This window comes from Agelaius tricolor, unplaced genomic scaffold, assembly GCF_023055355.1.
Source record: "Agelaius tricolor isolate 1412-34295 unplaced genomic scaffold, bAgeTri1.0.p SCAF_3, whole genome shotgun sequence".
NCBI classification, from domain to species: Eukaryota; Metazoa; Chordata; class Aves; order Passeriformes; family Icteridae; genus Agelaius; species Agelaius tricolor.
In genome coordinates this window covers 31025134-31052459 of record NW_027269263.1, presented here as the reverse complement: position 1 = coordinate 31052459, position 27326 = coordinate 31025134, and the positions used below count along the sequence as shown (strand labels likewise).

The 27326-nt window shown below is 37.5% G+C and overlaps 1 protein-coding gene across 1 annotated transcript in view; it reads left to right on the top strand.

Annotated features, from left to right (window-relative positions):
- The window catches only part of OTOGL (otogelin like), a 92587-nt gene that overhangs the window by 10693 nt on the left and 54568 nt on the right, over positions 1-27326 (top strand). The window contains exons 8-25 of the mRNA XM_071422042.1: positions 260-465; positions 3162-3289; positions 3925-4031; positions 6210-6316; positions 7013-7138; positions 7830-7938; positions 8174-8220; positions 9586-9731; positions 11307-11430; positions 13069-13246; positions 13992-14116; positions 15905-16114; positions 16934-17099; positions 19089-19163; positions 19702-19754; positions 20438-20600; positions 23678-23785; positions 24825-24963. Coding sequence (XP_071278143.1) covers positions 260-465; positions 3162-3289; positions 3925-4031; positions 6210-6316; positions 7013-7138; positions 7830-7938; positions 8174-8220; positions 9586-9731; positions 11307-11430; positions 13069-13246; positions 13992-14116; positions 15905-16114; positions 16934-17099; positions 19089-19163; positions 19702-19754; positions 20438-20600; positions 23678-23785; positions 24825-24963 — 2317 coding nt within the window. The remainder of the gene's footprint in view (positions 1-259; positions 466-3161; positions 3290-3924; positions 4032-6209; positions 6317-7012; positions 7139-7829; positions 7939-8173; positions 8221-9585; positions 9732-11306; positions 11431-13068; positions 13247-13991; positions 14117-15904; positions 16115-16933; positions 17100-19088; positions 19164-19701; positions 19755-20437; positions 20601-23677; positions 23786-24824; positions 24964-27326) is intronic.

The following is a 27326-nucleotide window of genomic DNA, read 5'->3' as shown; positions in this document are numbered from 1 at the left end:
TGAAAGCAAAGATGCATTATTCTTTCAAGCCTATAATTGGTACCACTGATAGGTGTATACAGCAGAAAGCACTCATTCTTGATGGTTGACATAGAGAAGTAAACATAAGATAGTAAAAACATGATGAAGAATTGAATGGAGTGACTGTGCACACCCAGGAAAAAGTGCTTGTTGAATTAGAGGTGATGTTTTATGTGTTATTTTTCTAGCATGAACCTCATCTCATCTGAGATCTTTGATGCACACTATATTTTTCCAGATTAATATTGCCTCAGACAGTTGGAAATGCTTTCATTGAGAGACTGGCTGACTATATTCTTGTGAAGACTACCTTTGGTTTTTCTCTTGCTTGGGATGGAAACTCTGGTATTTATATTAAGCTGACAGAAGATCATAAGGGAAAACCTTGTGGCCTTTGTGGAAATTTTAATGGCAATAAATATGATGACCTGATACTTCAAAACAGTAAGTAAATAGCTTACCCTTACTTTGTGTGAACAGTTTCCATGTTCACTTTAAAAACAATGCTGTATAAATAGAATGCTGTAAAAAGTCAGTCCTGTTTCAGTTATTTCAGTAAAATAGTATATCTGCTCTACTTTTACTTCTCCTCATCATTAAAGATGCAAAGGGAAAAGGTCCTAGTTCAGGAAAGTACTTGTATATGCATTTAAACCTCTTGCTCAGCAAAGCACTTTGGGTATCTTTATCCTATTGCCTTTAAACAATAAATACATAAACAAATATTTATGGTTTTCTCTGTTTAAAGATGGAGGGGAAGAGCACCATCTCGAGTCATTCTCTTAAAGCAACATCATAAAATCCTAGTTGCAATAAGTAAATTTCTAGGGTGTTTCCTGGGAGTTCTTGTATCCCCTTGTTGGTATAGTGGACTAAGGGCTTTGGACTACACTCTAGAATGAGGAGCTGCTTTGTGCTGTGTCTGAGGCAGAGATGACTTTTTAAACTTTTATTCTGTAGCCTAGATAGGGAATACTCCACAGGAACTTTTGTCTTACTTGCAACTAATGTGGAAAAAAAAAGGAACAAGAACGGGCTTGAAAATGTGAGGATTTTTCTCACTCTCTTATACAAACAAAATAAGATTGTCTTACTGTTATCATTAACTGCTGAGAGAATCTAGTCCCATGACTCTGCATGTTCTTAAGTCACAAAAGGTATCCCACAGTAACTTTTTTCCCTTTTTTTAATGGTTGGTAGTGGAGCTTTAAAACTTCCTTAAGGAAGGAATGCTCACTCTACGTATCTTTGCAGAGTCTTTAAAAAACTACCCGAGTATACATTTTTCATAGCTTTTCTGCTGTGAAAGCAGTAAGTTTTGTGGAGTAACTTCTGCTCACCTGAGTACAGTATGTTTAATAGCCAATTTAGTTTGCTGATGTGTAAAAATAGATAAAAATAATATTTGGAGGAAATAATGAGTTCGTGTGATCTCTAAAATTCAATAATTTCAGTACCCTTAGATGCATTATCTGTTATAAAAGATTTCCAGCTCATACTTGTCTTCATTTTTGAAACTAAATTTTTTTCACCATGTTCATTTCGTCTAGCATTTTTCTTTATCACAAATGGTAACATTATTGCAGTGAACAACTGAGAGCCAAATGAATTTAATCTTGAACCAGTTGTATAACATGGTGCCTTGACTCTGCAAATACAAAGCAGAGGTCTTCACAAGAATAGACTGCTAATTCAGATCTCTTCCAAGCTGCAACATTTTTCTAAGAATTTCTAAATCTTATCAATCATTTGATATAATGATTTCTCTCTTCCAGCTAAACTACTTCCCTGAGTAGTGTAAAGGTAGCTCTTACATCTATCCTGAGTCTTCCAGAGTCCAAATGCTCATTATTTGTTATGCTTAAATAAATAAGCTGCTGAGAGGCATATAATACTCCATTTCTAAATACAGTTTAAAAACAAACTCATTTTTTGTTTCCTTATCTTCACCTTTAGTGGCATCTTTCTGTTGCTTTAATATGAAGGACTGTATCTGTGTACAGAACTGTTTCAAGGGCAATGATTTTATTATGTGGTATTTTTTTAAGACTTGGAAGTTTTTTTCAAGCCATGTCAAAATGTACATAAAGTATTTTTAATGTTCTTGTAGAATCAGAGTTATAACAACAGGTTCATCTTTAGATTAAACCCCAGCCTTTTGTGTTTGGGAAAGGTTTTCTGCATAAAGAACTACTCTGTCAGAGAGGAAGAAATATTTTAAGTCTCTCTCACTCATAAGCAAAACAGACTGATGGTTAGGATATTATAGTCATTTATTTGTGGAGATCCAAGTATATGTATCTCATTAGTGTGCTTTGTGGCTTTCCACATTTCAGTATCCAACTTTGTATCTCTTGTTCTAGAAGTTAGATTAAGTTTTCTATAGTGCAGCTCTGTGAAAAAAAACCACTCTAGCTGATTTCATTTCAATATCTTGTCTCCTAGCCATGTGTGGACATAGATAACCATAGCATAGACAATTACTGTCAGGTTCTTCAAAGTGGAGGCAATATACTGGTTTTAACCTAATAAAGCATGTAGAGAAAATGCAATATTTAGTTCTTGCTGCAAGTATATGGGAATTTTGTGTCTGTTTTTTTGCTGCCAACCTTCTTGTATGTTCCTGTATCTAAGCCTGTTGCCATGACTTCCAGTCATGCCTCTTGTTCATTAATTCTCCTGTGCTCATGCTGTGAGGAGAGCCGGGCATCTTGTGCCTGTGTGTTGTAGGGCTTTTCTGCAATAAGGGAAAAGGAGGGACATAATAGAACTAACTGACCTTTGTGAAACGTGATGAAAGACTTAAATTGCTTCAAAGAAATGTATTTTTCTTAAGTATTCAATGCCTTCCACTTGTCATTATTTGTATATTTGCTAGGAAATTATCAGTGATTGTGCTTAAAATAACCCAAGCCGACACCTTGTCATGAATTTTTTCAATATTTTTATTTAAATGTAGTATAAAATGCAACCTGAAATAAAAAAAGAAAAATATTTCTTTTCTTTATGACTTGTACTCAGAAATCATCTGTAATCGAGGTAATGAACACATTGAAAAGTTACTAAAATTTTCAAAGCTGTTTTATGTGTTTGTGTTGACAATTTTTTATTGTTGTTCTCCCAATGTTTTTATGCAGTAGGTGAATATACAGAAGACATTGCTGAATTTGCAAATAGCTGGGCTGTGCAAGACTCAGATGATACAGCTTGTGTCCCTACTGCCTCAGATTTTTCCAGTCCTTGCTCAGCCAATGCAGAATCCACTGAGGTAAATTAATTATATTTTATGTATATACATCGATACATGCATATGTATACATGTATTTTCTTAATCTTCACTGCCTACTGATAGTACAAGAATGTAACAATATACACAATGTTGAAAAAGCCTTAGATGCATTGAGGCTTTGGGAAAGATTCAGATCAGGGCTGTTGCTAGGGAGTGCCTGAAATTCTTCATACGTTTAGCCTAAAAGTACAAAGGCTCAGATTGGATGTGCCAAGTGGCACCAGTCTGCTGGCAGAGCTCTTCATTACTGCATCAAACTTGGGTTCAGTTTCCAGTTCTGGCATCTTGCACCTCATTATTTTAGAGATTGTGAAATACTGCAGAAATAGTTGCAGGTCAGCTACTGCATTGACACAAAATGCTTTTCTTTGTCATTTCACACTTTTTCACCACAGGTGGTTTAGGACCAGCATGCAGTCAAGAAGGCTTAGGCACAGAGGAAAAATTTTAGGAAGAATAATGAAAGAGATATAATAGTAAATTGAGACAGCACCATGCTCAAATTTTAATGGGGACATAAAGGACCTTAGACTAGGGAAACAATGCTAAAGAGAATGATGCCTGTTCAGAGAGTATTGGCTAACTTCCATTTACTGATTCTCCTTAATGCACAGGACATATTCTTCAAGTGCCAAATATTCCTACAGTTTCCTTTTCTCAGCTGTCATGAAAGTATAGATCCGTATTCTTATATTTCAAGTTGTATGAATGATCTTTGCAGGTAAGTACTTGAATTCTTGTGTATTTAATCTTGACACATGAAATGAATGCTCAGTCTTTTGTATGGGACCAGAATGAAAGCACATTGTGGGAAGTTGGGAAGAACCAAGTTCAAAATGAAAGAGACGGGGTTTCTCAGTGTTTTTGATTTGTGTGGGAACACAGGGCACAGAACCAGCCTGACAAAGGATATTTTGATTGCTAAGGGCTTACATAGATTCAAGGAAACACTAGACAAGTAAGTGCAAGGTAAATTCATGGAGAATCACTCATGACAAAAATGAGTTGCTAATCACAAAAAACCCAAGAAACTTTTATCTGGAGGCCCAGAAACAGAACTATGTGGAGATGATACTAGGAAGAAATATCAGCAATACTGGAGGAGTTGGGCCATTTGTCAGACACAGCTGGACTGGTTTTTATGAGTAACCACTATCATTCAAATGAGTAGAATTTTTACAAAAGTGCCATTTACTTAAATTCAGAGCTGCCAAAAGAAATTGAACTTGTTTGCTTTGATGGGAGTCACACCCCCTCAGCTGCTGGCATGGTAGGCAACCTGGTATCCTAATTAATTCTAGTCATTCAAGTTAAAATTATACTCTGGTAATTGAAGAGATAATTGGGCAATGTACCACTTCCTTTTCCGTAAGGTTTTCAAATAGTCAGAAATAGCAGGATTTTTTCCAGAGTATATAATTCTCAGAGAATCACCAGTTTAATCAAAAGGACACAAAAAGGATCACAAGACTAAACATAAGGATCCCTCAGTACAATCCATTACAACTTATTAGTTCAATTTTTGATGAATGTTTAGTTTTCTGATTTACCATACAGTCAAGATAGAAGAATTTGTGTTTTTAGGAAAACACTGGTGTTGCTCAGAAAAGAGATGAGTTGCCTCTGTATGGTCTCAGTGTAACTCAGGAATTTACTGTGAAGAATAATGAAAGCCATTTTTTTTTCAAGTAGGATACTGAATCACTGCTGTGGTGTTAAGGAGGGTTGGATTTTTTGTGAACAATCTGATGCATGTTGCTGTGAATTTTGTGAATGTTAAAAACCTTGAAGTTTCTATGTCTCAGAAATTCATTAATTTAGGCTTATTTTGTTTATAAAGAGACCTCTCTTCTTGTGGCTTAGTGTCAGTTTATGAAGGTTTTGTGTGTGGCCATAGTATAGTCCAAGTATTCTTTCTATTAAGACCCATTTAATTGGATTAGATGAGGAGAGTTGGAGAGACTCTGATCACTGTAACAAAGAGCGTAGTGGTGTTTGATTTGATAATAGATGTGTTGAAAGCAGAATACAAACACAATACAACATATTCTTAAGATGATTAATTTTGGAAGCATGATCTGGTGTGCTAAGGGACAAACTCAGCTGATCTGTCATAAACATGCTTATAATAGAAATGTCATGTTATGACTAGTTGATTTTGGCATCAGATCTTCCACAGTGAATGTTGTGAGTTGTTCGACTTTCACAGTAACAGAAGTTTAGTGGTATTTCACCGTATATGACTTAAATCTGAATCAAATTTGAACTTGCCTACATATTAGTGAATGTCTTTTTATTTGATTCTGGTAAAAATGCACTGTACAGCTTCTTCTGTATAGACTAGGCAGAAATCTTGTCTTTGCCCAAGGCTGTGCTGCCCTGAGCCTGTCCACAGTATTTAGTGGATAATACTTCTGCCTCTGAGAAGTTCAGCACAAGATCAGGAGTCCATAATAGGTTTCTTCTCATCTAAGTTCAAGGCAATTGGAGACTTGAAGTTCTCACTTGAACCAGAATGCTCTTTTTAAGTGTAGGTCAGAGTTTCTATGTCATGCAGGATAGAGAAGCCTGAGATGGGGATCTTGAGACTGTTGAGTTGTCCATTGTCTTCAAGAAAAGGTCCTGTTTCTCTTTCACTTTAAGTAGCTCTTTTTAAAAATAATAGATTAGTGGTTTTGTTCATTGTTGTAATATTAAAATGAAATAACTTTTAATGAGATCAAATGATAAAACCACAATGGTGTATTCAGTATAGCTCATTCCTTTTTATATTTTCCCTGTGTGCCTTTATGACTGAGTGGTGTCAGCTATGCGTGAAATATCCTGTGCCATGTCACATGGCAGAAATTTTTAGACGGGATTTCTGTTCCTTGATTATTCTCTTATTGTATCATTTCAGAGTGGATGATGATGAAACATACTGCAGGGCAGTGACAGAGTACGCTAGAGCATGTTCTCACGCTGGGTCCCCGGTGCGGGACTGGAGGGATGACTTTCCTGCCTGTAGTAAGACTCTTCAATAAAGCATGAACCTTTGAGATATCCCATGTATTCAGTTCAAATATTCCATCTTGACAATATTTTTCCTTGTAGAACTCAAACCTGATACTCAAGCTGATCAGCCAGTTTCACTCTTTCTGGCAAACAATGAAGTCATTGACTTGCTCGAGGAATATTTTAATTCCATTGTACTATGATTTAGATCCATACAAAATTAATGTTTCTGTGGATTTCTTGAAAAATCATGTGTGCTGATCATATTCTAGGACAAAGAGCAAACATCTGTGGAGATTTGCTGTTGCTCTTTGTCCCAGAAGACCTCTCAGCCTCTCTTGGCCCTATAACAGAATTAACGTAGTTAATCCAGCTCCTTCTTGTTATCACTACCACCCATCAATTGCAGCTCATCCTCACACACAAGGCTTAGAACTAGCTGAGAAATGAAAACATCCACTGAATGTCACAGAAGCTATAACTTATTTTGGAGAGATGATACAAGGGTTTGCTAAAGAGAGACTTAAATATTGATAAGAGCTTCACCATAGTTCATCAGTTAAAACTCCTGCAAAAGATCCGTTTTACTTGATCTGATTACCTATCTATACCAGAGGAGCTGCACAATGTTTATTTGATAGAAATGGATTTTCTAGCATGGAAAGAGAAATTGCACTAATGTTCAGTGTACCATGGGGTTTTTTTTAGCTGAAAAGTGTGAAGACACCTTTGTTCACCGTGACTGTATCAGTTGTTGTCCACCAACTTGCACATTTGAAAAGGATTGTCTTGGCAGCAATCTGCACTGTTTAGATGGCTGTTACTGTCCAGATGGTAAATATTGAATGTTATTTCAAAAAATACGTGTAGAACTACTATCCAACACCACAATGGTGTCTAAATAGACTGTGGTTAAAGTTAACGCCTGGAAATTATGAATACTGTAAATTCTGCCTTAGATGTTGTTATTGTTACTGTGATTCTTCCCTTTATTGTGTGATAAACATTTATCTAGAATACAAAGGTGTCTCAGCATGCAATATCAGTTAAAATCTGGAGATGTTACTAGTGCTTCCTACAATAGGATTTAGTCCACTTTATTTGAATTATTCAAAAATTTATAGACATTTTCCTTAAACAGAATGTGTCATGCTCTGTACAAGAAACCAAAGTTTCTGAGACCGGTATGGGACAAAAATTATTGACTGGACTATGAACCATCCTAGTTCTAGACAGACTAAAGATAGTGAGATTTCAGAATCTTTTCATTTTTGAGTCTGTACAGTTTTACATGCTTAAGGCAGACATTTTTCATAAAGCAATAATACAGAGTGGCAATTCTTATTAGAGAGCGGTGCTCTGAGCTCTCTGCACTCACTTGGCAAATGATTTTGCTGGTCCTTGTTTAAGACTGATAACATCATCTCCTGGGAGATTGGAAAGTTTGAGTCAGATGGGAGAAGAGCAGTGATCTGGGGTTGGTTAATTTGTTTTATATCTCATTAATTAACTTCTTTCCCAACAGGTCTCATTATGGAAAATGGAACTTGTATCTCTTTGTCGAATTGTCCTTGTATTTATCATGGAACTGCTTTCCCTGTAGGCTCAAAAATTGAACAAGAATGTAGCGACTGGTATGTGAAAGCCTGTGTGTTTCATCTCTCAAGGACTACTGTCCATAGTTAGTTTAACACAGTCACACAAATTTTAAACAATAGTTACTGTTTATGTTTTACAGTCTGAGGCCTGTGTATCACTAAAACATACAGGCTATTCTGTGTGAATTCAAGGCACATTAATTAACTCAAAACTACTTATTTTGCTAACAATCTGAACACTATTACTCTGTTTTGTGATTTTCCTTTTTAGTATTTGTGTTGGTGGCATTTGGAACTGCACTGATCATGATTGTCCAGGTATTTGTATTTCATTACTCTTTTCTCATTTCATAACAAAAATGATAAACTTTTTTGAAGACACCAGAACCGTATATGATCCAAGGCTTTTGGCTGCCAGTTTAGGAAAAAAGATTAAGCAGGTGGATATTGACAGTAGCTGTGGGCCAGCTGGAATGAAGCTGTTATTTGCCTGATCATACTCATCCTGCCTTTTCCCATGTGCTTCCCCTACCTCTGTGCTACATCCACTTCTTGTTTTCTATCTCTTGTTTATGCTTAGTGTTATTTGCCACAGATGGTGTATTTTTATTGCCTGTGCAGTACCTAGGCCATGTATAAGTATCTCCTCACTTTCAGGTGCAACTTTATCGTAAGTAATAGGAGAAACATCATTCTGATGCTGTGGGCTGGGATTTTGTCTCTTGTAATAGCAGTTCATGTTTGAATAATCATCCTTATCTTTAAAGATAGCATGTCTCTGTAATGAGTCACACAGAGGAACATGCAGCAGGCAGATGGTGAAACTCCCTTGATAGTTCTGTACCTCAGACAAGGTTATATTATGAAGGTTGTGAAAGATTTTTTTTACAAATTAGGGAGCCCTCTTTGAATGAGGTAATAAGGCTTAACAGTTGCTAAGCAAGGCTTGACAGTGTGGATCTGTAATGTGAAACAATTGCCATGAGAAGCACTCCCTATGTCTTGTGTGTGTTGTGTATGCACATGAGGGGTTTATTACAACTACTTTGGCCTGGTCCTAGGGACAGAGCTGCTGTTAGTAATGGGAGCAGGTTAGATGTGCTCCAACAGAGCACCTCCTGCAGCCAAAATGGATCTAGTTTGTATGCTCTGATGTTATCCCATGGTGTGAATGAAAGTGTGGTAAGTGGGGATGAACTGGAGATTTGCTTCAGCAGTGCATTCCTGGTTTGAACTGGAAAAAAACCCCAAAATGTGTGCCCTGATGACACCTGCATCCCCTTCATACCTGTGGTAGCAAGCAGTTCCATAATACCTAGAAGGATGGAGAAGAGGTCCTATTTTATACTGAGTCATTGGAAAAAAAAGACAAAATATTCTAGGATACTTCTGAATTGTAGTAAAGAGGAAAGTCTTTTGTATTTTAGTCACAGGCATGTCACCTAGTTAGAACCAAAAGGTGCTGCCCATGGATGTGTTCTTTATGAGATGGTATCTGTTGGAAATAGATGTCTCTAGCGTAATTTGTTTCTACATGTCGTTATTATTGGGTAGATTAAAGTTAGCCTGGGTTGTATATTAGAAATCGTGAGAAAGTTTCTTTTTTTCTCCTCTCTTACATGATTTGCAGAATAATGATGCGTTCTTATGTAAGAGAACATTCTTTATACTTTTTCTCTCAAGCTGAGTGCTCCATCACAGGCAGCTCTCATTTCACAACATTTGATGGACGCCATTTTACCTTTCTTGGGATTTGCCAGTACATTTTGGTAAAAGGCACTGGAAAAAACAAATTCACAATCACTTTACAAAAAGCACCTTGTGGACAGGTAAGATACATTTTTTTTTGAAATGTTGAAACAATCAGGTCTGTCCATATTTCAGGCAATCTTCTATAAATTCTACTGTAAACTACTTGGTAATGTTACATAGAAAATATAAACTGAAATCATCTTACAGCTTTTTTTTGGTTATTGTTTGTGTTGCTACATGTTATACTGCCCTTTGTAAAAGCTATAGCAACTTTAGAGGGATCAAGTCTAAAGAGTTACTCATTTATGCTTATCAAAGTTGTATAAACACCTTTAGTTATGGTGCCAACAGATGTCAGGCTTTGGAAAAGCTGCTGTTGGCAGAACTGTAGGTTTAATACATCACTATTTAGGCAAGAATTTTTTTTTTGGTAGCTTTAGATTTTATTTGATTTGTTATAACATATTTAATTTGTTGGAACAATGTCTTTTATGAGACTAGGCCCCACACATACTTGTTTGAAAATATTTTGGCAGACATTCAACAACAGACTTTAGGAATAAAGGTGCTTATAAAGAGTCCTTACCTTTGAGAGTGGATTTAATGGTGCTGTTAGACTCAGGAGAAGGGGCCTTGAGACTGTGACTCACAGCTGACCATGTGCTGAGGACAGGGATGTCTGAACACCTCAGCAGGGAGCAATGCCCTTCTTTGGGACAGTCTCTCATGTCCTTCTTTCAAAAGCTTGATTATGATCTGGTGCCTCTCTACCTTTCTTGTAAGCACCTCCTTCTCCTGCATAGGTGTTATTTTTATTATTTTTCAGGTGCTACCTAACCAACCATTTCATGCTTGAGGCATTTCAGGTGGCCTCAAGCATGAAACAGTTAGTTAGGTAGCCGCTGAAAAATAAGGTTGCCACTGGTAATAACCTTTTGTAGAGCTCTAGGTACCTTGAAAAGTTTCTGGATGAAAACAGAGGGGTCCCTAGGGAGCAAAAGATGCTTGGTTTTGGCTAATTCAATGTTGGCTTTTGTCCTGTATTTAGGTTCATAAATTCTGCCTGGATTGCACACTAAAATGATGCATGTGACATGGTTTATAGGTCACAATTTTTCAATAGTCAGATATTTATAAATTATTGTAATATAATACTGGAGAATTTATGTCCTTTTTATCTGCAATCAGAGATCATCACTACATTTTATGTGTGCCAAAGTTTCTTTCTCCTGTGTTGCTGCATTTGTGCTCTGGTTGCAGCAGCTTGATTTAGATCAGGTCAGACTCTTGCCCTACCAATGGTTAACCCATCAATGAGCAGTACCCAAAGTGGCCATGCAAGTATGGAATTTTCAACCCAGTATCAGTACCTGGGGGCCTCTGTCCACTTTCTATAATACTGCCATAATACCTAACATGCATTCTCCTAGCATATGAAGATTATGCATAAGCAATGTTATATGATGTTGTACATACAATTTTGAGTGCCTTGTTTATATGCTTTGAGTGATAGTTTACAACTGATTTACCTGATGACAGTTCTGATATTTCCTTTCTACATGCTTTTTTCCTCCCTGTTTGTTTGGTTCTGTTTTCCATGGTAATATTAATGTCATTGTCTGTTTCTGCGGGTGAAACTTGTTTCTCCTTAGAACTTTGACCATGCCTGCATTGAGTCTATAACACTGGTTCTTGAAGATGACGTGAGGAAACAAGTAACTCTCACAAGACATGGTCAAATCCAAGCTGTCCCTAACCAAGTTTTTAACCTCAATGGTAAGAAGTGCATGAAGAAAAATATTACCAGAGTTCACATTCTGTCTCTTAAATGCTCCAAAACTTTTTAATAGTATCAGTCTTTGAAAAAGGAATTTCTTCAAACATAACTTATAAAAGCATACAATCACTTACTTCTTAGAACATTAGTAGTAATTATAGAAATTTACTTTTATCATCTATAAAACAATTCTTCATTATGCCCTCATTTCTTTGCATTTCTTATCTTACAGAGTACCTAGAAATTCCACTCATTTTGTTTGTGTTTAGGGGGAGAGAGGTAAGAAAAAGAAAGGAAGTGAAGAGATCTTGATGCTAAGGTCTAGCTTGTTTAAAGCTTTTTAGACTAATTAGAATGGAAAAGAATCCATGTGCTCCATGGGATTTATATTGATTTCACTGCTAACTTATGATGTGATTTCAGACAGGTTACTTCATCATTTTGGAAAGGATAGTAAAATAAACCAGCCTTAAAAGCATGTTATAAAATTAAGCACCGAAGGTAGAAATGATATTGCTAAATTTTGAAATTCACAGTGACCAGTTAGTGGAATTTTAGTCTCTTTCTGAAAGAGTTAAGTGAGAGTAAAGTTCTTACCCAGACTTCTGCAAAACAGATTTTAGGGAGTCCTGTGCTGGTGATTGCAGTTATGTCTTTTCTTCATTGAATTTGTCCAGTCCCAGTACTGCTTTTGGCATTCACAGTTTCCTATGGCAATGAGCTTCATAGCTCAGTTATGCTCTATTTTGACAGTTCTGCTTCATAATTTGATTGGTAACTTCGTTTTATTTCTTTTGAATTAGTCCCTACTCACTTTCTCGTCTCTTTCCACAGTCTGCAACAAATATAATCTATGAAAAGTATTTTGGTGTCACATTCTTGATAATTGTGTGTATCTAGTAAGTCTGATTCCCTAAGGACATCCTTAAGGATTTTGTTTTCCTCTCTTGAATCTGTGGATGTGTGTGCATGGTAGAGGCTGCTTATGAAGGTAGATACACTTTAGGCCTTCAGCTGCAAGTAACCCAACAATGTGTAGCAAATGAATGCTGTGACTGTGAAATTTCCATTTCCTCACATAATGGATTTGCTGGGAAGGAAAGCTGGGAATTTGATAGGGGCTCAGTTCACATACAGTCCAAGGAAGGAGCTATACTGATGTCATGTCAATAGTGGTAAGAGAGAACCTGCTATCTAAAGATTCAATGTACTTTACATAAATCTGTTACTTACTCTTGTAATATCACTGGAGACTAAGAAAAAAGGGGTTTCTTGTCTTGCTTTCACATTTCCAGAGGCTTGCAGTTGCTTTGATTTCTTCTAAAATAGAAAAAAACCCCAACCAAACAAGCAAAGAGAGGTGCAAGCATGGTTTCTAGATAACAGAAGCAGGTGCAGAAAGCTGTGACATTTTTAAAATGTCAACAGTAGCTGGAATTCCTGATTTGTGTTGTTACTGGAAATAAGCTCAGATAGAGAATGGGAGAGGATATTTGGCCGATGGTGAGGTTGTGCATAGTTTTTCATTTTATGTCTGAATTTTCAAATTTTTTTTTTTTTGCTTAATGGGTAAACCAGTACAACCTGGAAGCTAGGTTTCAGTGACTTTGTTTTTCTTCTTCTTTTGCTATGTTCAGGGGCTATTGAAATTCAGAATATATCTTCTTTCTTTGTTCAACTGAAAACTAGTTTTGGTTTGAAGATACTGTTTGCTAAAGATGGAGAGAGGATCTATGTTCAAGTTGATGTCAGATGGAAGAGAAGAACATTAGGACTATGTGGAACTTACAATGGAAATTTAAGAGATGATTTTCTGTAAGTTTCATGTTGTGCATTTATATTGTGTTTAATAACAAGTGAAAAGTTTTCTAGAACATAATCATCTGATAATTTAATTTCATTAACATGCTCAAACTTTATTAAACTAACCAATATAAAATATCCTAATTAAAATGGTAGTCACTTTTATAAATATGAAAGTCAAAAACTTATGCATTTTAAGGTGTTTTTTAAAGTAATTATGGAAAGCTACCACATTATTTGTAGAAATTTCTGGATTATGATCTTATTTGAATGCACTTTTCCCTTTCTTGTTGCTCCCTTATCTTCAGAGCAAATATATGAGCACTGAGAAAAAGTGGGGGTGATAATACTTGTATCATCCTCACATGGCTGACACTTACTACTGCTTGATTTTCCTCCCCACATCAAGTTTTAATGTAAAAAAATGTAATTCTGAACCACAGGAATATTTTAATTAGAAGGGCATAATTTCCTTACTTTTTAACCTTATTTCCTCCAAATTTCCTCAAGCTATAATGTCACAAAACTTGTCTGCACAGCAGACCTAGAATGTAGGGACATTTTCACAGGAATAAAATGTTGAGGAAAAAGTTTCACATGCCCTCTCTTCTTTTATACCTCAGAGATGGAAATTCTTTTGGCACATTGACTATTCAATGTGACTGTACATCTAAGCCTCTTTATTGAACTTGCATCCCCACCCATGTACACCCTAAGGTCAGCAGGATGCTTGCAGTGTTGATATTTTCTTTTTCAGATCTCCAGCAGGGATGATAGAAGGGACCCCACAACTTCATGCCAATGCATGGAAGGTTTCCTCAGCTTGCTCCATGCCTATCAATATTCCTGTGGTTGATCCCTGCAATGTGAATCAGCAAAATGGTACATTTTCACAGGGGAGTCTGGACTTAGCTGTATCTTATTATTATGGGACAGTTTTTCTTTTCTCTGTGAAAAAGTTGCACATACATGTATTTCAGCTTCAGGTTTAGATGTACACTTTTTTTTTTTTTTTTTTGCATCAGCAAAGATCATTTTCCCATACATTTTGTATGTAAAATGAAGTTAGTACTTGATAAATAAAAGCTAGTTGGTAATTTAGTGCTGGGTGTACTGGCTATGAGCACTAAATTCCGCTGATTACTATACATGCAGTTTTTTAGCTATTTATGATCCTGTAAATTATGCCAGTTGAGAGGAAAGATTGATGCATGATTGTTAAAGGAAGTACAGGAGACAGTGTTGAGATCAAACGTCCTGTCTCTGGCTTCTGCATGATTATTGCACTAAAAATTTCTTTATCCTCCATCTATGTTCTCTGACAAAAACTGTTGCAGACAATCTGAGAGCCTTGAATTTGTTCAAATTCCTGGGAAAAGATTTAGTTTTGGCTGGTTGGCATGCCTATGGTTTATGTTGAACTTTCACTGTCTCCTTTTTGCATTGCTGTTCTTTTCAATTAATGAAGACAATGGGTAGACTGTAGTTGCCAATTCTGACAGAATGTAGTCTAATATTTTTAACATTTCAGACATCAGATCTCACTAGGGATGTGGGATTTATCTATATTTAAAGCCTGTTGAAGCAAGGCTAGAATAACAGTAAATCTCTAACAATGTGGGGAATCCTAGGAGTTTTTATACCCTCCTTGCTGTCTGTCTTCTCAAGACAGCCAGATCTCTCAGCCAGATCAGCTCAGAGCCTTCATGCCTCACCCTCAGTTCTGTGCTAGCTCAGTGAAGGTGGAGTTTGACATAAATGTGTGCTGCTTAGAGCAGGAGGGTGGACTGCATGACTTTCTGAGGATCCTTTCCAGCCTGAATTTCACTATGATCCTCTAAGAATCAATGTGAAAAAGCAGTGGAGAGTGAAGTGATCCACACCATGCTACAAGCACAGGCATCTTTTCCAGGTCTAAGATGATAGTGACCTGATCAACAAAGGAAAAAAAAAAAAAAAAGATTGTTTGTTTGGTTACTTATTTTGTCAGGTTAATTTTCAACTGAGTTAAGTTGTTCAGTCCTTGAATCTAGTTTACTGAGAGAGTCCAAAAAATCTGAAATTCTTCTGTCAATATGTGTACTTGGAAATGAACATGGAGTTTGAAGGAGAGGTGCATTCTTTTAGCAGCAAAAGTGGCTTAAATATAATCCACATCACAGAGTTCCTTAGCTATTCCACCACTTGTGGTGGTAGTCTGCTTCAGTGGCCAGGGGGCAGGAGGAGAGTTTGTTGCTGCTAGAAGGTGTATGGTCAGTTTGGGATTTGCATGCCCTCAAGCTCTGCTTTGTAATACTTCCTGAGACCACATGCCAGGAAGTACATGGCCATTGTTGATGTTAAAGCTAAATGAATGTCAAGTAGGAAAACCATACTCCAAGCTTTGGGGGACTCTAACTATTCTTTTGAAATATATTATTTTGCCATTTAAATTTCCTGTGTTATAAGAGGAAGGCATAACTTAGTATTGAGCTTTAGTACAGTTATTTTTATCTTAAATAGAGTTCTCTATTGAGGGAGTTGCTTGTAATATCAATTTTAAACTGTAGGATTGTATGCAAGTGTTTATATTGCACACCTGGCTATGTTTGATTTTAATATTCCGCGCTATGGATTTGACTGACTTTATATTAAAATGGACCTGGCTAAAACAATGTCCCCTTCTCTTAGCTGGGTATGCATCTCACTGTGATATCATCAACCAAGAGGTGTTTGCTCCCTGCCATGCCTACATCAGTCCAGGGCTGTACTACCAGCTCTGCCGCTTCGACGCGTGCAAATGTGGGAGCAGCTGCCTGTGCAACGCTTTGGCACACTATGCTTATGTCTGTGGCAAGCATGGTGTCATCATTGACTTCAGATCTCATGTGTCTTACTGTGGTGAGTAACATTTCCATAATGGAATATCTTTTAGAAATGTGTAAAACTCTGCAAATTTCAATCACTCCACAAAATATAAGGGTTGGCTTCTTTTTCCTGGAAACTAGAGTTGTGCCATGGTGTAATGATGTACTAGGGGAGAATGGTAACAGCCTTTACATTAGGTATCTGATTCGGTGCCTCTGAGCTGCCTCATAGGAATGTCTGCCCTTTCTATTGCTCACAGAGAGAAATGGAATTCTTTCTTTGAAGCCCTAAGTCATATGGAAGCCCCTATTAGGATAAAGGAGTCAGGGAGTGGCCGGAGTGGAGCCATTCCCTAAGGGGGGTTGGCAGGGTCTCCCTAGCCTGGGCAGGACAGGGTGTGTGATACAGTAATGATTTAAAACAAAGCATTTCACAGAATCTTAGAGTATTGTGAGGTGGAAGGGACCCACAAGGGTTATTGAAGTCCAGCTGCTGTATTTCTGTTTCTAAGCCATATAGCAATGCCTCAGCTTTAGCTAGACCGTTTGGAAGCCTGAATTACTAGATAGATGCCCAATTTGATACATAGAAAGGACAGAAAGCTACTGTTTACAAAACAGATGATTCCAGTCAAAAATTGTTTTAACAAAAACCCACCTTAATCTTAATATATCTAACTTCAGAAATTGGTAACGTGGCATATTTTTCTCATGTTTTTCAACTAAACCCAGTGCCACAAGAGACCACTTTGCTTTGATTTTCTTGAACTTCCATGATACAATACTTTGTTTTCCATTTTTCACATTTTGACAGTATGCTGTTCTCCCTTATTTCTCCCTCTCTTTCCTCCAGCTGTGATGTGTCACAGTGGTATGCTTTATCATCAGTGTTCTTCTTTTTGTAAACATTCCTGTACTTCACTTTCTATGGCAAATATCTGTGCTGATGACTGTGCAGAAGGATGTAATTGTCCTGATGGGAAGTATTTTGAAGAGTCAGTCAACTTTTGTGTATCAATGTAAGTAGTAAAAAAATAGAATATATATATGGACACAATTTCCTCTTTCCAGCAAGATTTAAAGTAGCTTTTCTGCTGTTTCCCTCAAGATGCAGACTGCCTAGAAAAGAACAAAAAATATTGACAATTGTGTAACAAACAATATGTAAAGATTTAATATTCTGTTTTACCAGTTAATACTCATCTGTTACTGTGTGTACATATATCTGCTTCACTTTAGAGCACATTTGCCAAACTGCTTTAGAGAAGGGTAGTGAAACTTTTTAATTGATGGGATAGCATTTTCATATCAAAACCTTGTTTTTAGCACTAAAAAAAAAAAGTGAGAAGGAATCTATAAAGCAACAATCCATAAAGAAAGGAATGGTATGGGAAGAGTGGCTAGAAGTGTTTTTTTTCTGTGTCACAATGCAAAGCTCTTCAGTTAAATGGGAGGAAATAGTCAGTGAGAGGAAAAAGTTTCATGATTTCTAGATAATTTTATTGCTACTTCTAACCTGTCTGGCTCTTATCATGGAGTTAATGGATTTTGCTATTGTCTCGGTCCCTCTGCGAGCCTCTCAAGAACCCTGGGCCAGTCTCGAGTCGGCAGACACCGGGGAGGGCAGCCCCGACACGGCCGACAGCGGGAAGACACTGTCTGTGTGTGCCCCGAGGGTACTGAGGGCACCTGGGCTGGGGGGAGACACTGTCTGTGTGTGCCCCGAGGGTACTGAGGGCACCTGGGCTGGGGGGAGACACTCTCTGTGTGTGCCCCGAGGGTACTGAGGGCACCTGGGCTGGCAGGGAGACACTGTCTGTGTGTGCCCCGAGGGTGCTGAGGGCACCTGGGCTGGTAGGGAGACACTCTCTGTGTGTGCCCCGAGGGTGCTGAGGGCACCTGGGCTGGCAGGGAGACACTCTCTGTGTGTGCCCCGAGGGTACTGAGGGCACCTGGGCTGGGGGGAGACACTGTCTGTGTGTGCCCCGAGGGTGCTGAGGGCACCTGGGCTGGCAGGGAGACACTGTCTGTGTGTGCCCCGAGGGTGCTGAGGGCACCTGGGCTGGGCGCCTGTGCAGCACAAGAGACACCAGAGACATCGGTAGAAGAGAAAGGGCCGACTCTTAGCAGGGGTTAATCCAAGGTTTTATTAGGAGTCCCAAAACAGCTCCTGCACCTCAGGGGCCTCCTGCCGAGAGAGCCCCGGGAGATGTGCCAAGGTCACATTTAAAGGGAGGTGGAAACCGATAGTAGATAACATTTTACCAACCAATAAGTAACTCTAAGGGATGGGTACTGGGGGTTAGACATCTAGGACAGCATATGGGGCAAGGCTTGGGGGGCTGACCCCTGGCCTCTGGCTAATCACTCGATGACCTGGACCGAAACTTCTGGATGGAGGGGATGGGATGCTGAGTGACTGACAGAGAGCCAGGGTGGGGGTTTGGGGATGATCTCATCCTGGGAGAGGGATAACACAGGTAAAGAGAGGGGGGTTTGGGATAAACCATTTGGGAAAAATATGGGAATACAAAACAAAACTACTTCAAAGTATTACAAAATATAAAAACGCACTACAACATGCTATGATAAAATGATCTACCTCATGATATTAAGAATGATAATATGCTCTACCTCATGATATTAAGAATACTTTCAATGGGAAATGAATGTTTTCATTCTACTCCCATGACTGAAAAGGAAAAGTCCTTTCTATTAGAATAATGCACATAAACGGCAAAAAAGAAAAAAAAAAAAAAGAGTACAGAGATAGAGGAAAATCCTGGCTTTGCTGAAGATGACATGAGTTTTGCCACTGACTTCAATGCAGTCTGAGTATCATCTTTAAATTTTTTGTCTTTCAAAGAATATTGTACATATAAGGATTGAGCTAATGATTTAAGTTAATGTTATGATGAGACCTGCATATCATAACAGCTTGATAGAGAGCCCTTAAATCCCATTTCATCTTGCTTTTTTACCTAAATGCATGAATATTCTTTTAACAGATCTGGCTGTCATTGTCATTACAAAGGCAAAGCACTGCAGCCTGGAGAAATCCTTCCTACACCAACAGGCTCCTGGTAGGTTTGACTGAAAGAGTTTTATCTTTCTTGTATCACAGTTTGGACACATCTTGAAGTGGCTTGAAAATTTTTCTCATGTAGATTGAAAGTTTATTGTATCAAGATTTTTTTTTTTTTTTTGCATACTTAGTAATAAGAGAGCCTAGAATAAATTGGATTATGTACCTGATTATTTTAACAAAATACCTGGAAAATTCTTTAAGCTATGGTGGATAAGGTTTTGTGTTATACTGCCTGTATCTTAAATCACCTGGACTTCCATTCTCACAGGGGTTGACATACTCAGCTTTTTTTTTCTTTCAGTGGAAGTTAGGAAATTACACAGTACATAAACAATGAATTTAGGCCCTCTTTACAGATCAGGAATTAGAAACTACCAAGACAATACTGGGCAGAACTCAAGCTTTTGGATTTTAATCCTCTTTCTCTTCCTAATTTCTTTGTTTAAATAAGGTTGAATTGTATAATATTTTTTAACATGGTGAGTACAAAGCATTTTTCCTTGAATAAACATGGGTTTCCTTTTTTTTTCTAGTCAATGTTTGAATGGAACAGTGAAATGTATTGAAGCCACTACAGAAAACATAGGTAATTTACACTTTTATTCCATATAAAAGTTGCACAAATAGAGAATTTGATATTGAGTATTAATTTGGTTTTCTCTTCATATGTGTTTAAATGATGAGATGCTTTATATCACAAAATATTTAAAATAGGAGGTTAGGAGCACAAATAGTCATGGGGGGCTTTCCCTCTTTTTCTGTAGCAAATTCTGCTACTCAGTCACTTTGAAAATTAAAAAGAAATAAATAATTGCATGTGCCATCTAGGTCAATGTGTTCTCATGGGAATACCTATAATTAGGCTCACTGTCTATGTTTAGAAAGCTTTAAGATCTCGATTTCTAGAAAGCAAATTTTTAATGCTTTTCTAATGTATTTAGAAGTACCTTGAAAATTGTTGCACTTCTAAGGGTTTTTTATGCCTAAGGTGTAATGATTCTGTCATTAAGAATGGACTATGTGTGAGATCCTGGACACATACATCCAGATGCTTAATATTATTGGTTTTTTTACATTAGTACCCATATTAATTTTATGTGTCTGTAATATAGATTACGTCATCGACTGTTATTCCTATTGCATTCTTATATGAACTATAATGTTACCTCCTTTTGTATCCCAATAAATAGATTTTGAACAAAACCAAACAGAAAACCTTCAGTGTAAAAGAGCAGTTGATCTTATTTAACCTTCATTTTGCATTTGAAGTGCACATATGCCCTGAAGGAAAAATCTACTATGACTGCAGATCTCCTGTGCCTGGGTTACCAGCAGCGGGTGTGAACTGTGGGATCTCTTGTGCGAACCTTGCCATGAACTTCTCCTGTGTCCCCTCACCACCCTGTGCAAGTGGCTGCATTTGCCCCCCTGGGTAAGCTTTAATGGACCAACCTGAAGCACAAGCCAAATGCATATTTTCCACAATTCAACTCTGCACATTTTTTTTTCTTGTTAAATTCCAGTGGTATCACGCTTCTAATTTTGAAACTATTGTTCTATAAATTGTCACAGACACACAGTAACAGCTAAAAGGCCATCAGATATCCAGCTTGCTACTATTCCAATTGGCTGATATTTGGGACAGGAGATGACTTCCACCATTTGCACAATTAGTTTATTTGAATGTAAAAGCAAACATGACAAAATATTTTGATGGAAACCATTTGTGCTCCTGCTTATTGCTGCCTAAGTCTTTGTCTCACCTAAATTTCTACTCAGGCTTACATTGCTGATGCCCAGTCAAGGGCAGGGAGGACAGGTGTATGGACTGGTTTCTGCCCAATTTCCATTCATTCCCTCTGTCTTTTTCTTGTTTTCTCAGCTTCTGTGTTTGGATTTGGTGCCCAGAAAGAGTCAGCTGAGCTTGGCCGGGGTCAAATCCAAGTATAAATTCTAAAAACTTCTATTTGTGTCAGGATCAATCACCACTTGTTCCATTCATTTCCATTTCCTCCTCCTGTGTTCATTTTCAGATGGAGGAGTCAAATATACTGTGCAAATTGCTGTAATTGCTTCTCATCTCAGGTGGAGTGCTCCCTTTTTTCTCTCTCAACTTTCCATTTTGTTTCACTGTGTGTGTAGCCAGGTGGTCTCCTGACAGTGTATCAGTTGTGCACAGATCAGAGTATAAATGAGACTGTCATGATTCCCCTTCCAGCACCTTGTGATGTTCACAAATGGCTGAGCACTGGTGAAGGTAGAGATATCAGGCAGAGCTATTTAAGATTTCACTAGCTCTTATGTGGTGTTCTGTAGTCCTCTAAAACCTCTGCCTCAACTGAGAACTTAGCTTCCAGGACCATTAGTGTTTTTATTTTAGCACAAAAAGTGCATGAATCTGTAAAAGTAGTAAACTGGTAACAAACTGAAACATCACTGTGATATTTACATGAAATTAAACTAACAGTATTGACTTGAAAGTTCATTTGAATATTTGAAGAAATTTTCTAAAATAGAAGTTTAAAAAACAGCTATAGCCTTGTTTTCACAGTCATACCGTTTCAAATTGAGTATTACTTGATTATTTTCTGAGATATAACAGGAGTACAGACAAGCAAAATCCTAATTTTCTATCAAATAATAGAGTAAAACACATGAATTATTTTTATTACATAAGAGAATAAGCAGTCTTTTTGCTATGAGGTTGAAAAGTAAGTGTATAACAGAGTCCATTTAGTAATGTCCTCATTGTGAAATTGCACTTAATTATGACTTTCAGCCTCATGGTTCCAAAAAGTGAGTATGGCTTTTAACTTGGAAGGGGACAGCTGTATTATCTTAAAAATTAGTTTCAAAAGGTCTCTTTTTTATGCAGGAAAATGTTGAACATATATCTATCTCCTGCTATTAAATCTAAGTGGACAAGTCATTAAAAACTTGATGTGAGACATTGTACTGTAGTGTAGTTTCTTTAATTTTCTTAAGTTGCATTTCTTCTCCTTGGTTCTCCTTTCCCACCTTATTTCTACTACTACCCACTGTTTGAATGACCTAAGCTTTTGGAGTGGAATCCTGAATTCCCCTGGAGACTGACACCTTGTTCTAGCACTCTAGGCATTTATGGTGCTTGTAAAGTAAAGTGCTTGTGTGTGGTATTGAAACCCTTTCCTTTGGGAAACCATGATATGATGGGCTCTAGTATGCAAAAGAATGGTCTCCCTAAAGTAAAAAACGGTTTACATTTTCTATTGTTAAAGCTCTTGCACAACAGTTTGTTGTTATTTTAGTCAGTAGTTGAAGAGGTGACCAAGAATTAGAAACACTGGAAGTCTCCGATATACTTTAGAAGCTGAATAATATAACAGCCCAAATTTTCATGAGGAAATGAGGTGAGGATGACAGTAAATTCAAAGATACCAAAGATAGACTGAAAGTCAACCTCACACTGAGTTGGAGATATGGGGCTAAACTGAGTTGCAGATGCAAAGAGTAGTGTGGAAAGGGACTTCATGGGGCTACATTAATCTCCTGCCTTTGGGCAGCACCAGCAATACCAATGTTATTCTTGGGAGACATTTAGCTTCTATTGACAGAGACTAAGTGCCTTCCCAAGCCATCTGTTCTGATATTTTCCTATCCTTGAGAAATTTTCTGAACACTTGACTCTTAGAGCTGATTACTGTTTAATGAACTAGTAATGGTATGAAGAAAACAAAACTGTGTATTCCTTTCAACTTCCAGTGAAAAAATCTCTAGGTTGTACTTTGAGCCATGTGTTGCATGACATCTCCAGGAACTGCTCTCCTAAAGAACAGCACTAGGAATATCAGTAACGTTTTTGTTACAAAAGTTAAAATTGCTAAATAGGTGGAATTGAGATAGCAAATGTGTCATAACCATATATCTGGGTCGCTTATTGATCTAATTAGATTTGACACTTTTTGCATTAAATGCCTGTTTTGCCTCAACCTAGTTAGTTGTTTCAGCTTCCTTTGTGTAGGCAGGCAGCCTCCACCACTGCTCTTCATAAACTGTGTGGCAGGTGCCATCGGCCAGCTCCCTGTTGTGCACTCAGAGCAGGACAGGTGCTGTCTGTGCAGAGGAGCAGGCACTCCAGTCCAGTTGCTTTCCCGGCACAGCAGGACAAGAGAGCAGCAGAGAGGGAAGGGCAGTCTGGCGGCAGCCTCAGCAGCTCACATGATACCCAGATGCTCCGCAGTTTTCAGAGAGGAATACCTGTACTGCTGACACTCCTGCATGGGAGCTGCAGCCCACACCAACATACCCCTTTCTAGATAGAGAGAGAGCTGCAGCTGTGGGCTTGGCCAGGTCCCCAGCTGTGCACAGTGGAAATCATTTGATTTGGACAGCTTTTGCTGATGAAACAATTTTCCTTAGCTGGGTGGAAGGCTTGTTGCTCTTGGTGGAGTTTCAACGATACACTACACATTCAGTTACATTGATCTTTTGGATTTACTCTTTCATCTTAATAATTTTTTTATTTTGAAGGATGGCTGAGCACAGAGGGAAATGTTATATTCCTGACAGTTGTCCATGTACCTGGAAAGACAGAGAATTTCTGTCAGGAGAAGTGATAGCTACTCCTTGTTACACCTGGTGAGTTCATTCTGCATACTTTCAAATCAAATGGATCTAGACCCAAAGTGAAACTGATACAGAAAATGTGTTGCATACTCTGAAAATCAAAAATATATATTCTTTTTTATAGATAGTTAGAGGATATATCTTTTATTAGGCTTACTGATAGGCTTGGATAAGTAGGAAGGCTTTGGCTGAATGTCTTTTCAGATCTGAAAAGGAAGCTGAAGATATCCAAATTAAAAAACAGTCAAGAACAAATGCTTAATTCCACACATATTTGTTAGTCTCTGAAATGAAGACATGGCATTTTGCAGAATAGAATATAATGAAACACAACCAAGGAGAAAAAGAGAGATATGCTTATTTTCTAGCCAAAATATCTATAATCAGTTAAGTGTATATTTAATAATGGGAAAAAATTGGCATGACAACTTTTAATCAGTTTAATACCACACTGGCAAATCAGCTGAGGATTTACACTTACACAAGCAAAAATAGAGGATGCCAGTAGTACTTTCATATAAATTTGTGTAAGCCACTGAATGTAGCTGACAGGAAAAGTAATCTTGCAAAATATCAGCATTAATTTCTCAAACTCATTCCATATTTGTCTGATATCCTGAAATCTTACAGGTAGCAACTGGAGGTATTTTTCTTTGAAATTTTGCAGACCTTTATCAAAATTTAGAAAAAATAGATGTACCGATAAGTACTGATGTCTTATGAATGAGCATGTTGTGGCCCTATCTGCACTGGAGGCGGTGATGGAAATATTTGCATAAACCCTGCAAACTTTGAGATTTTGCATTTATTTTTAATGCATTTTTATTGTACAGATGGGCTAATGGCAAAATGTTCAGTACTTGCCATGGCATCACCAGTATCTTCTGAAGCAATTCACAGTATAGCTCTCTGTTTCAAGGCCTGAGAATTTTATTCCATTCCTGAATTTCTGTATGATTTGAGATAAAGAACACAAGAAAGTATTTTCTTTAAAATATCCAGCAGAAGACTGCCATTATGAGGAGATACTGACTGTTGGTTTTCCTTGCAGTGTTTGTCGGAGAGGCGTCTTCAACTGCACCAGTTACCCCTGCCCTGCTGTGTGCACCATTTATGGAGACCGACACTATTACACCTTCGATGGGCTGGAGTATGATTATGTCAGTGACTGCCAAACTTACCTGCTAAAGGTAGGAGGATTGGTCATATGTTTTCTTGTGTCCTTGAGAAAACAAGTATTTTGAACATCAGGAGTTATCTATAGAAACAAACATTAAGAAAACAATTGTAGAACAGATGTGAAAGAAGAACCTGTACATGACATTTTGTTCTCATCCGTTTGAAAATGGTATGTGGGTGTGTTCTTGCATATCTCTATGGTTTAGAGAAAAAGAAAAAAACCAATGTTTTCTGTTCTACCTTAACCACACTTTTGTCACAATGACCAAAGAATAACACTATAGAAACTGTAAAAACTAGGTATAATCCATAGATTTATTTAATAATTATCTATAAGCCCTGCTTTGCCTAGGGTTCGTGATGAGCTCAGGTTGCTTGGAATTCTTCTTGAACATGATCTGTATCAGATCTGGATCGCATGTGTATAATAATATCAAACACAATGATTTCATAACTCAACAGTGAAATCAGTCATTGAGATTTTCTGGCAGCTATATGCTTATGTTCCTCATAGCACACATTTAGAGTACATTGCTAGCTTTTTATTTAAAAATACCATTACTGACATTTAAAAATATAGTCTATTACTAAAACCACTATTGTTTATTATATTGTTTCTATTTTAAGATTGTCTGTGTTCTCAGTTACAGTAATATGTTTAGAAGAATACTCATTTTCCTGATTGTCTAAGCTTAAGAATAAAGCATAATTTCTCAACAAAGACTACTGCAAATAGTTTATTTCAAGTATGTTTTAGTAGAGTATTCACAGCTGTGAAACTAAATATATTGGTTCCAGATTTTTTGTGTTTGCTTAAAAAGAAAAAGGAGAGATTTGAAAAAGAATAATATCTCACAGCAAATTCTTATCATGTATCATATATGATCAAAGAGCTCTTACTCTTAGAGATATATGAACCTTTGTACAAGCCTTCCTCCTTTAAGATGCAAAAAATAGGGGTTACCTTACCTGTAAAATCATCTTGCCTGTATGATGAGGTGGAAAGGTAGGTTATAATTTCTTAATTCTTGTGCCATTCATTCAAAGAAGTTTGTAAGACAAATATGTGCTCCTTTTTCAAATTTTAGTATGATACTGGAATGTTTGGCTTTTACAATCAAATATCACCTGTCATTCTACTGTGTAAGAAAGAACCTATCTGGAAACAAACCATGGAGAGCATTTGGTATCCAAGAATAAAGTTGGCAGCCAGATCATTAAGGCATGTGGCACACTGCCAGTGGGCCATTCTTCAGGTGAACATGACACAAATGATGAAAATGCTGCCTACACAGATCTGCTTTTCAGACTTCTCAGACTTTTTCAGCTTTTCAAGCTTAATTTTTTCCCCAAACTCAGCTAATGTGAGAATATAGTCTAATTTGTCCACAATTTTTCTTTCTTTAGTATATGGAAAGATTTCATGACCTATATTGAAGGATTCTTTAGTACATATTAGGCACTGCATAATTGTGCCTGGAACAGGAGATGTATCTGTGGGCTGATTTTTGACTGGGAAATGTTTAGAGAATTTTTAAGGGGAAAAAAAAAAGAAAAAGAAATAAAGGATGGGATTTTATGGCAGATGCTCCAGAGTTTTGAGGGAACTAAAACACACAACTGATGAACTATGTGATATCCAACCTTGGAATCAGAGGAATGGAAGATGGCAGGATAACTAAATATTTTAAAAGAAATTAATGGCTGAATTTGACAGGAACAGAGCAATATGTCTGATCTATATATGAAGGAACTTAATAGAAAATTTAATAAAGAGAAATTGCAATGGGGGAAGTGTTGAACCACCCCTTTTTTTTGTTTGTTTGTTTTAATAGAAGAAATTCATGCATGATGAGACTTCTGAATTATTCTGTCGAAGTAATATATGGATAAGGATAATCAAGTTAATATGTGTGTATTTTAGCTCAAAGACCTTTTGGACAAAGATTTCAAGAAATAGTTTTTGGAGCTACTCTCAGATACGATGAGAACGAATATTCTTTGAGACACAAATTCACAAAATCACAGAATGGGTCAGGTTGCAAGGGACCGCAATGGGTCATCTGGTCCCATCTCTCTGCTCAGGCAGGGTCATCCTAGACCACATGGAACAGGGTTGTGTTCAGACAGTTCTTCATTATCTCCACACCCTCCCTGGGCAATCTGTTCCAGTGCTCAGTCACCTGCACAGTAAAGAAGTTCTTCCTTATATTAAGCAGAACTTGCTGTGCATCTCTCTCTGCCCATTGCCTCTTGTCCTGCTCCTTGGCTGAGAAGAGCCTGGTTCCATCCTCCTGGGCACCTTCCCTTAGACTTTTGTAAGCTTTGATGACATCCCTTCTCAGTCATCTCTTCTGGAGGCTGAACAGGCCCA